The 12,179-nt window shown below is 50.3% G+C and overlaps 1 protein-coding gene and 1 pseudogene across 1 annotated transcript; both read right to left on the bottom strand.

The window, feature by feature from the left end:
• Window positions 1-4,621: 4,621 nt before the first annotated feature.
• Window positions 4,622-9,844, bottom strand: LOC124691017 (annotated as a pseudogene).
• A 754-nt stretch (window positions 9,845-10,598) lies between these two features.
• On the bottom strand, window positions 10,599-11,692 carry LOC124691016 (heavy metal-associated isoprenylated plant protein 3-like). Its single transcript, XM_047224311.1, has 2 exons — window positions 11,289-11,692; window positions 10,599-10,692 (listed from the first exon to the last, which is right to left on the bottom strand). Exons 1-2 carry the CDS (start codon window positions 11,690-11,692, stop codon window positions 10,599-10,601), a joined length of 498 nt encoding a protein of 165 aa, XP_047080267.1.
• Between the last annotated feature and the right edge of the window lie 487 nt (window positions 11,693-12,179).

Here is a 12,179-nt window from a genome sequence, read left to right as displayed (position 1 = left end):
GCAGCGGGCCACCACCTCACGCCAACCTGTCACCGTACCCGATGCGCTAAGAAACAACGCCCGGTCCACCAAGAGTCGCGCCGCCATCCTTGCACCGTGGCTCACCTCTGCCACGGCTGGCAGATGCCAGCCGGGCCGCGCCCCGACCAGCCCGCCGCCCACTGGGGTCCACCATAGCCGCCGAGCTTCGGCAGATCGGGGCACGGGTCCACGATCCACGGCCTTCACGCGACTTCCACCGCGTCCCCAGGGGTCGCCACCTCGGCATCCCGCGCCCCCAGAAACCACCAGTCCCGGCCGTCGACGCCCAGCCGTCCACCGCGAGCTTCCCTGCACCGCCTTTGGAGGCCGGGGCCACCGCCACCATGACAACGTCAGAGTCGGCGGCGAAGGGGCAGCCATGAGCGAGATCCAGCCGGCGACGTGACTAGGGTTCCTCGAGTCGCTCCACTAGCGTATGGATTAGCCTAGACATTGTTTCGGAATCATGGGAAATCGATCCTTGGCGTCTTCTTGCTTACTTCGTCAATGTGGATTAGCGTCGGAATCATTGGGAATTGATCCTGGGCGTCTTCTTGCTTGCCAAGGAAGCCCTCATCTCTGGTGGTCAAAGAGGAGCTCTGTCTCTATCTTTCTCGGTAGTTGGGGAAGGCAGGCAGGCAGCAGTGCAAGAGCAGTGAGCAACTGAGCACAGTGACGTGAATTGTCACTTCCTGTCCAGCCAATCACGTCGGGAACAGATCAGTGGCTACTGCGAACGTATCGTCGTCGTGGCAATACAAAAGCTCTGTTGATTGACATGCCATGACTTTGACAACACGTGCCGACTGCCTAGATCGATCCCCTGGCTCTATATAGCCTGGCCACGGCGCTCCTCGTTTATTAGCCACGTCAATCCATCTGCTCGCTTCCTCATTAGCTCCAGTTCAAAGAATCAAAGTCGTTCGTTTGTTCGGTGAGAGAGGGAACCAAGTGGGTCGATCATGGGCAAGAAGAAGAGCGGCAATGCCGGCGGGGGTGGTGTGGAGGAGGCGGCGGTGGCGAGGGAGTTCGTGCTGAGGGTGGCGATGCACTGCAGCTGCAACGGGTGCAAGGGCAAGGTGCGCGCCGCCGTGAGGGACATCACGCTGGCCCGGGGCGTGGAGGCGGCGGACAGCTCGGCGGCCGAGAGCAGCGGGGAAGTCAGGCTGCTGGCGACGGCCGACCCCGAGCGGCTCCGGCGCCGCCTCCACAAGGCCACGGGCAAGAAGGTCGACCTGCTGCTGCCCAAGGAGCCGGCTCCCTCCAAGAAGCAGGAGAGCGCCGACGCCGCCGCGCTGCAGGCGCTGCTCGCCCAGCTGCAGCAGCTGCAGGCGCCGGCTCCGGCCCGTCAGCAGTACGGCGGTGGACATGGAGCGGCCGCGGCGTGGGCGGCGAACCAGCAGCAGCAACAGCATATGGGACTGGGTCACGGCTGGAACGGCGGCGCCGGGGGCTACGGCGCGGCGTACCCGTGGCCGCCCTCGTCCTCCTACTACACAGCCGCGCCCTCCACTAGCTGGGGCACGTACGGGTACGCTCCTCCGGCGCCTGCTCCGGACCACGGCAACGTCGGCCACTACGGGGGCGCGCCGGCGTGGCTCGGCTACTGACGTCGCACACAGTCCCCGCGCGCGCCTGGCGTTCCATACCGGAACGACAACGATGGCATCAGCTGGCTGCATCACCACCAACGTTCTACCGTAGATTAGTATATTTGTTAGCGCTGTTCAGAGTGTTTATTTAGTTGATTATTATCACTAAGCTTGTAGTAATGCTCCTATAATGCTCGGATGCGATGTACTGCTATTGCTAACATCCAATCTCTCTCTATATGTACTCTTTTGTGGAATATGGCAACCTCTGCTTTTGTTTGTTTTGAGGGGTAGCTAGCTAGCGGACCTGTCATGTTGATGTCTTCTCCGACTTGCTTGTCTTGTCCTGTCAACACACGGGCTCACGTATCACGAATGTACCGGTGCACGCAGCCGATCAAGACTGGATCGCCGGAGTAGAGAGCGTTGGTAGGGAAACATCGATTGAGAAAAGGATCATGCTACAATGCTGGTTCAATTTGTGTCCCGCCCCGTTTAAATTCAGGCACGTACCACGATCGGCGGCCAGCGGCCAGGGAGAGGCAGAGGAGGGTACACGAACAGAGCAAGAACAGTACAGTTCCTGCGTTGCGTTGCATGCATGCATCTTGGGCCCGCAATCAGTTCAGAGAGAACGGGGCCAGCTGCACTAGCGCTCTGCCTGTCCAGAGTGCAAAAGCAGCCAAGCCTAGCCACGAAAGGCAAGCAGGCTTTGCTCCGTGTTCTTTCTGCATCTGCTTTGCTGCTTTCACCTACATCGTGTCGATTATCGCTGGCCTGCAGCAACTGCAGAGAGACGAGTTGATCTTTAGGCATCTCCCTCGATTCATTTTCAACAACAAAATTATCCGTTCTAGTTCGTTTGGATCCGACGGCATAGACAAAACCAACTGTGTCACAAAATGAACCAGAACAGTTACACATTATACACCCTATGTCCAAAAATATGTGACTCAGTTTTGTCTAGATACAGATATATCTAGATGGATTTTAGGTAGAGATACATCCGTTTCCAGATAAAGTAGAGACACGTATTTTTAGAAGAAAAAAAAGTAGTATTCTTTTAAGGTAGCACCGCTTTTTTTTTAGAACACAGTACAACGTAGACGCTCACAAACACGCACGTACAAACACCCCTATGAACGCTCACACGCACACCCTATCCCTATGAGCACCTCGACGAAGTCACCACTGGCGCCTCGCTGTTGACGGGCACGTCACCTACCACTGAAAGCATAGCGCCGGTTAAATCCTAGAATAAATCCAGATAAATGCAAACATCCATGCCAAGTCTAGGACTTGAACCTGGGTGGGTTGATTCCACCACAAGGGACCTAACCACCAGAGCCAAGCTCTGTTTGCAGGTAGCACCGCATTAGTTTCTGAGGTAGCACCGCATTAGTTTCATGCATATGCGGATCAAATTAGAGCATCTCCAATCAGGCCGCACATTGGCCTCCTATAGAGGCGTTTTGCCAACCTAAACGGTCTCCAAAAACAGCCTCATTCATGCCCACCATTGTGTTGCTAGTTCATTGTAGAACGCGCCCAGTCACATTGCTCGCTAAAATTGCACCTTGTTGAAGTTGGGATCAACGAGCTTGTGCTCATCGAACGCCACCTTCACCTGTGCCCAATAGGTGTCGGAGTTTTGATTCACGCTGATGAAAGGGTTGATGCTCACCAACTTCCATCCTTCGGCGAGACAATCTTCCTGTTTTGTCCTCCACTTTGGGCTGCGCCCGCCGGAGCCTACTTTCCTTCTTCTTCCTGGCCGGTGCTTTCTTCTTTTTCACGGCCGCCATGGACCGGTGGCTCCTCCTATTCCTCCTCTTTCAGTGGTGTCATGCTCTATATATTGATAATACTTAACACTAATTGGTGAAGGATTTGTTAATATCCACTGGTGTCAGCTGACACCATTACCTATAAGGGAGCTTTGTACATGCTTTTGGCGGTTCTTGGCCGGCGTAGGCCTAGGACTGATGCTGCATGAACGTGTCCTGGGATCCATCAGCGGCTGGACGAGGGCCATGGAGCGTTTTCAGTGGCATATCGGCGGCGAGGACGCGACAGAGGGGAAATGGAGGGGGCGGCATCAGTATGAAAATGAAGAAAAGAGTGAGAAAAAAATAAGAGAAACAAGATTTTAGAGGGAATATTTTGCTATGTCTCGCCGATTGGTCTGACCCGTCCTCTTTTCAGCTCCATCCATCGCCTTCGCCCCCTCTCCCACATAAATTGGACCCAGCTTGGGAGTGTCGGCCGGCCCAATTTAAGTTTTGGGGGCGAGTTGGACGAAAAATTTCCTCTGGCGCCCAAAAACTGTTTTGGGGGTGGAGTGGAGATGTTATGGGCGCGTTGCCTACATCAGATTCCTGCACCACTGGCGCAACGGGAAGGAGTCCCCTGCACGTCGCAGGCAGGCCATGGGCCATAAAAGCCACGTTGTTTGGTGGCCTGCATAGAGTATTTCGGCCCCGTGGAGATTTGAGCTCTGCCCGTTTGGTAGGTCGGTTTTCAAGCCTTGTAGCATCCCAGAACGACGCCCCTGTTGTTTGGTTGCAACCCAGAGTCTGCTTCTGTTTACCTCTTACCTTCGGTGGTGAGTTTACCCGAGATATACAACGCAAGCAAGAACACAATCACAGTTCAGGCAAACTTAGCATTGATCATAGTTCAAACACGGACATAGTTCACGACACAGGACGATCATAGTTCACGACACACCATAGACGATCATAGTTCAACAGACGACATGAACAATAACTAGACACATACATGGTAGTAGCGAGGCAGAACCAGGTAAGCTTCAGACATGACTTTCGAAGACGACACACCTGGTGACATCGCCATGGTAACCGCACCTGGTCATCACCTCAGTGCAGGTGTAGTCGAAGATGACCACACTGTACTCGAAGGAGGACACCCTCTTGAAGATGAGGAACTGGCCTACCTGTAGCCGATGAGCGATGGCGAAGGCCGCCCACCCCTGGTTGATGTATACGTCATCGCCTTCTCTCGCCGTAGGCATCCTCCAGTTGCAGCCAGTGTTGGTCTTCAGGATGATGTTCGAAGTGATTTCTCTGAACCACCTGACGAAATCTTGAGGGATCCGAAGCCGGCTGAAGGTGGGCTTGAAAACGATGCGCAGCCTGGTCCGACCCGACGTCCGGCTCGTAGTGCTCGACGTTAACCGCCCTTCGCTTCTTGTAGCGTCCCTCCTCTGGGGTCTTAGGTGACCCAAGCTTGAGCTTCTCAGTTTGCCACAAAAACACATGTCATTAGAGATGTGCCTACTCGCAAGTATATAGATGAAACCGAACATTGAAAATATGTGATGCCTTATACATTAGATCACACGGCAGCTCAAGGGACTACCCTCAAACTAAGTCTAGTGTGCAAGAAATCACACATATACTACTAAGTTTGAGGGCAGCACCTTGCATTCTAGTGTGCTATAGTTGAATCACTGGCCAATGCACTAGACAAACAAAATGAGGCCTCATAAATTGGATCACACGGCAGGCAAAAAGATTGTCTCCAAACTAAGTCTAGTGTGTCAGTAATATGGCACACATGACTAAGTTTGAGGGCAGCACCCTATCTTCCGTTGTGCCATAGTTGAATCATTGGCCAATGCACTAGACAAAAAAAATGAGGCCTCATAAATTGGATCACACTGCAGGCAAAGGGACTATCCGCAAACTAAATCCAGTGTGCAAGAAATATGGCACATACGACTAAGTTTGAGGGCAGCACCCTGCCTTCCGTTGTGCCATAGTTAAATCATTGGCCATTGCACAACTGAAGAAGTACAAACATGCAAAACAAGGTAGCATAGGCCTCATACAATGAGCAATATGGAGGAGATGTTTGATCAGAACTAATGGCATGGTGATGTTTAGTCATGCCATAGGTTCTGATCAATCATCTCCTCACACTATGATAAGCGATTACAATCATCGGCCTAGTTCAATCAGAAACAACACGATCTAGAACAAACTAGCGCGACTCATTCCGCACAGCTATCTAAACATGCTAAACCGTAGCACAAAAAATCCTTCCCCTCTTTGCATGCACAGTAAGATCTGGCAGTTTCAGCAATCCACAATCCGATCTAGGAAGGATCTACCGCAATCCGATATTAGAGTAACATATCTAAGCAAATCTACACCGTGAAAAGCAGGAACTGGACAAGAACATCAAGAAATTGGGACGAACACCTTGCAAACATCAATCCGAACGCTATCCTAATGGAAACCCTAGCACATCTGATGTGCATGTCGTTGCAAAGGACCGAGAATGATATGTTCTGGCACAACGAGTACCAAGGTGAGAAGGAGAGGTCGTTACTGCCATTGTTCTGGCCGAGGACGAGCTCGCGACCTCGAGATGCCGATGAAGACTGCGGAGCAGGTTGCGGCCGATGTCGCGGTGCTGCTCGCCGATGTCTCCTCCTCCGAAACCGGTGCTCCTCCGTGCGCCGATGCGGCGGATTGGTCAGCAGGAGGGGAACCGCCTTGAGATGTGACAGTTTAGGGGAGGTCGCGAGTGAGAGGAAGCAGAGGGAGCGGTGAGCCTAATTATGGCGCGTGTTCCCGAAGGGACGCGGCGTTTCCGCCTCCCTTCTCCACGCGTGCAGGCTTCTGGCCGCAACGGGCCTGGCCCCGGAGAAACTGCCATTCACTACGTCAAGTACCCATACTGGAGGCACCAAAAAGTGCCGGCAAAACCACTAAAAGTGCCAGAAAAGTGTTTTCAAGGCACAAAAAAAAGTGCTGCATTTACTGCAGTCGTTAAAAACTATTGATGGCATTTCAGGAAAAGTGCCGGCAAAAGTATTTACAGGCACATTAAAAAGTGCCGGCATATGGAATTGCTGGCACTTTTCAAACATGCCTGTAAATATTTTTGCAGGCATTTTTCAGCAGTGCCACAAATTACTTTTGGAGGCACAGTTGAATAATGCCAACGATTTAATTTGCAGGCATATTCAAAAGTGCCAGGAATATGAATTCAAGGCATTCGTCACAGTGACAGCAAATTAAATTCAAGGCACATTCATAGTGACTCCAAATGAAAATTGAGGCACCAAATTCTCCAACAAAATATAACAATCAGGACAATATAATATTATTCAACAAACATGATCCAACACGATTCATCAATACACTGTAATGTTTAACCGTAACATGTTCTGCAACCAACGTTGCAAAACACAATGTCATGCATCTAAGTTACATTGATCTTCGACAAATATTGACTATCCTCTACTTGGATATCCTGTACCTGCTTATCTGATTTGGTGTTCCTCTTCCTCTTCTTACTGTCAGCATTTGCTTCCTCTTCATACTTGCTCAGATGGTCAACTGAAGTACTACTGTGTATTAAGAACATAGGATCTCTAAGTTATCTATTATCTACTAATAACTAATGGATGCCAAACAGTCCATACCTAAAACTAAAACAACAGAGCTCAACAATTCGTGTGACAACAATCTACAGAAAGAAGAGATACACAGGTAAGTGGATACTGCATAGAAGTTCGGAAAGTACATAATGCGTCTGCTGAAAACCATGTATTCATATGAGTGCCTGAAGGGTCATCATAGCTGGTGAGCTTACCAACATTAAGGAAAAATGCCACACTGGCGAAACATCGGATGCTGTGTTTCACCATTAAGGAAACATACCATACTATAATGAAACACTCTAAAGGCATCAGATGCTGTGTTTTCACCATTAAGAAATGATACCATACTATAAAGATTAGTGAAACACTCTAAAGACAAAAATTTGTGAGCTGGTATGCTTTGCAAAAAAATAATGTCGTGTGTCCACCTTACAACCGAAGGAAACATTTTGTAGGAGGCTTCTCAACAAATGGAGGTTTCATACAAAGGAAAAGTGGCCATAATTTTTTTACAGAACTAAGGAAATTCTAGTTAGAATGGCTTGTACTATATGTGTTTCGTGAAGGCACAATTAATATTATTTTACTACATATTGCTTCTATTACACGGAAAATGGAAATCATGATTGCAGATCCTTCGTAACTGCAATTAACTGCTTCTATTACTATTAGATAGAAACCAAACATGGTGCCCATTTTCCCTCGACGAGGTAAAGGAAAATAAGTGATATCCAACAACAATAAACATGGTGAATACATTAGTCAAAACTACATGTCCTACAGTTCAGTTTATCCAGTAAAAAGAACCATCAATATACCAGAGTAACCAAACACATACTGCAGTGCACTACAATTCTATCAAGAAGCTATGACAGGAAAATGTTTACTTGTTAAGACAGGGGAAGGTGGATTGCAACAAAGTTATTAACCTTAACAGTAGCGTTAACTGAGTAACAAAGCCCAGTATATTCTCACGATCCGTGGACTTGTCAGCTTCCGGAATTGTTTGCATACAGAAAGGAAAAAATGTTAGTTATCGGAAAAAAGGAGAGTCAGTGCTCAACTACTAGCATCCATTAAGGAAGCATACCATACTATAGTGAAACACTCTAAAGGCATCAGATGTTGTGTTTTCACCATTAAGAAATGATACCATACTATAGTGACAAGCTTTCGAAACAAAGTTCTTGAAGTGAATGCTTGCGACCTGTCTCACAGCAATATCACAATTTCCATCGACGATGATCTGTAACAATCTCACCAGATGTTGTTGAACTTACTGAACCTCAGTAGTCAGTATAAGGGTCCGAAGTAATAACATTAAGATTAAAATGTGTACGAAATTATACTATTATCAGCTGTAATTATAGGCTCAAATTATTGTTAACACATATTGTAGTATTTGGTATAAATTATAATATATAATAAAAGAACAAACAAATATGAATTTGGAAAATATAGTAACTCGCTCAATATGTGAAAACTATAGGCAAACAAACTTACAATACAGATTTGTTACGGCAAAAAAAATTGATTTGTCTGTTTAGCACAAAGATTAGTTCAAGTGACTTCTTTTTCACAACTATGAACATTACATTCAAATGTTCTCCAAAACATCAAGTTCAATTGCATATAATGTAAACAAGTGCTGTCCGAGTAATGCATTGCACTCCAGATTAGTTTCTACAAATACAATGATATAGCAAACAGCTCCTTCCACTCACGAAAGTTGGCTGAGAAACTCTCTTTACAAAAAGTTTCACCTGATTGAAAGCGTGGAGGGAGATAGCTAAAAGAACGCTCAGCTCCAACAATTTTACAATCTGTAAAAACATTTGACAACATCCTTGCACTAAACTTATGATATTATGAAATTATGTTAAAAAGAAAGGGAGCAAACAAGCACCTCTGTGTTGCACAGGTATTCATCAAAATAAGCTTACTCCTAAGTTATAATTACAGGATTACATGCCACTAAAAGATTTAAAACTATATGCTACTGTATCTTATTTTCAACAGTAATAACATGCTGCTTGATTGAAAAGGTTGCTAAGCCAGGTGTTCATGACCTGGAGCAATAATGCCAACCAGGACACTTGTACGAGCTAGGAACACAGCCTGCCTAAAATAATTCCATTGGGCTTCTTACATCCTCAGATTCGGTCAAGAGCAACATTGAACTTGCAAGGGATTATTATGATAGATGCTTGCCTCCAAGTAAACCACGCTACATGTCATGTAGTTCAGTAATGTACAACCCGATCTAACTTACCATAAAACCTACATATAGACGCAAAGGCTATAAGGAGATCTGGTTGTGAGAGGGATAGCAGGTACCTTCATCACAGAGGCGGACCAGAACCGGGTGACGCCGAGGAAGACGATGAAGAAGAAAGAGCCCCAGAGGTCCCAGTCCCTGAGCGCCTTGCCTAGGTCCTCATGGAGGGGTTGGGGAAGACGACGAGCTTGAGGTTGCTGACGATGCGGGCGAGGTCGCGCTTGACGGTATCCCAGACGGGCTCGGTGAGCGCGATAGGAGGGCCCCCGACGCCGTCGGACGAGATGGACACAGAGATCGACGCGGGCGGGGCAGCTGGTGGCGCATGGAGCACGAAGATGGGGACAAAGGAGGTCGGGAGTGGCGGCTTGGAGGAGGCCGGGGGAGGGAAGGAGGAGATGGGGATGTAGGCGCGCGTAGGGGATGATGGCTGCGCAGAGGACGGTGGCGGATGGCGTGTAGCCTCTCGATCTCGTCGATGTCTGACTGCGCCGACGACGCGTTGAGCGGGATCGTGTCCCCGTAGTTGTGCGACATGGAGGCGCCGGTGGCGTCGGCGGCAGGGACTTGCTGTGTCGGCGAGGCGGCAGGGGGGAGACGGTGGGGTGGGTAGGAGGAGAGATCTCGCGCCCTCGCGGTCGCCGGAGTGAGATAGGGGAATCGGTTTCGATTTGGTGCGAGAGGTGGAAGACTACAGTGCATAATGTAAATATCGCGAGGGCATTTCTGAAAAACGTACTGTACAACAATCGGAACCACTACTCCAGTAACCAATTGCGGCACTTCTAGCAGATGCCGCGTATTGCCCCAGAATAGCGGCACTTTTCGCAAGATGCCGCGGATTATCCCAAGATTAACGGCACTTTACGAGGATGCCGCGGATTAGCCCAAAATTAGCGGCACTTTCCGCAGATTGCCGTGAATTAGCCAGAAAAATAGCGGCACCTTCGTAGATTGCCGATAATTAACCGAACATTAGCGGCACTAACCCAAAATATGCCGGTGAAACAAACTTCAGCGGCAGTTTTGAAAAACGCCTGCACCGAAGTGCCGCTAATCTAGCCATGTGGTGTAGTGATTCCGGGCGTTCCTCCGGGATCTGTTTCGAAGGTGCTTTAAAACCCGGTTCATGCAAGAATACAGTGGGCTGTAGGCATCCAAACGGACCAAAATTTATTGGCCCGATACGAGGCAAGTTCCATCCAGGCTACCAAACACGTTCTGTTACAACGTACCGGCGCTGGTATCCATCTCTACTCCGGTGAAAATTGTTCGAAGCTGTACCAGCCATCTACTGCCTCCGGGCGCCCGTGTGTTGACGGGACAAGACACACACGTCGGAGAAGAGGCATCGCACATCAACATGACAGGTCCACTGGCTCTGCCTACCCCCAAAATCAAACAAAAGCAGAGATTGCCATATTGCCAAAATAGTATATTTATGCAGATTTAGCGACAGCAGTACATCACATCAGGTCACCGTATCCCATCGACACGGACCTCGCACAATTAGTTCAAAAGAAAAAAACCACACATAATACGAGCATTACCATTTCCATTACTAGCTTAGTGCTAATCATCCAAGCAAACACACTGAACAGCCCTAACAAATAATATTCTCCAGCACTAATCTACGGTAGAACGTTGGTGGTGAATTGGTGATGCAGCCAGCTCATGCCATCGTTGTAGTTCCGGGCTGGAACGCGGGGCGCGGGCGCGCGGGGACTGTCTGCGACCTCAGTACCCCTGCCACGCCGGGGCGCCGCCGTAGTGGCCGACGTTGCCGTGGACCGGAGCAGGCGCCGGAGGGGCATACCCGTACGTGCCCCAAGCAGTGGTGGGCGCGGGAGGGTAGTAGGAGGACGAGGACGGCAACGGATACGCCGCGCCGTAGCCAACGGCATTGTTGAAGCATCCGCCGAGCGCGACCTGCTGCTGCTGCTGCTGCTGCTGCTGCTGCTGGTGGTGGTGGTTAGCCCACGGGGCGGCGCCCTGGCCGCCGTACTGCTGACGGGCCGGCGCCGGCGCCTGCAGCTGCAGCTGGGCGAGCAGCGCCTGCAGCGTGGCGGCGTCGGCGTTCTCCTGCTTCTTGGAAGGAGCCGGCTCCTTGGGCAGAAGGAGGTCGACCTTCTTGCCCGTGGCCTTGTGGAGGCGGCGCCGGAGCCGCTCGGGGTCGGCCGTGGCGAGCAGGCGCACCTCGCCGCTGCTCTCCGCAGCCGAGCTGTCCGCCGCCTCCACGCCCGGGTCCATCGTGATGTCCCTGACGGCGGCGCGCACCTTGCCCTTGCACCCGTTGCAGCGGCAGTGCATCGCCACCTTCAGCACGAACTCCCTCGCCTCCTCCGCACCACCCCCGCCGGCATTGCCGCTCTTCTTCTTGCCCATGATCGACCCACTAGTTCCCTCTCTCGGTGAAGAAACGAACGACTTTGATTCTTTGAACTGGAGCAAGTGAGCAGATGGATTGAAGTGGCTGATAAACGAGGAGCACCGTGGCTGGCTATATAAAGCCAGAGGTTGGAGCTAGGCAGTCGACACGTGTAGTGAGAAAGAGAGAGCTGTGGCCTGTGGGTGGGGACAGCATGAGTCAAAGTCATGGCAAGTCTGTCAACGGCAACAAACTGAAGGACGGGCGGCCGGGTGGGAGACGACGAAGCACTAGCAGTAGCCGCTCATCTGTTCCCGACGTGATTGGCTTGATTGGAAGTGACAATTCAGGTCACTGTGTTCAGTTGTTCACTGCTCTTGCACTGCTGCCTTGCCAGCTCCAGCTGCGCAGCAAGATTGAGAGAGCTCCTCTTTGATCCCCACTCCCCAGGAATCCTTCCTTGGCAAGGAAGAAAACGGGCAGGAACAATTCCCCAGGCTAGGC

Source organism: Lolium rigidum, chromosome 2 (assembly GCF_022539505.1).
Source record: "Lolium rigidum isolate FL_2022 chromosome 2, APGP_CSIRO_Lrig_0.1, whole genome shotgun sequence".
Taxonomy (NCBI): Eukaryota; Viridiplantae; Streptophyta; class Magnoliopsida; order Poales; family Poaceae; genus Lolium; species Lolium rigidum.
The sequence above is the reverse complement of the archived record's forward strand: the minus strand, read 5'-3'. Positions and strand labels throughout refer to the sequence as shown.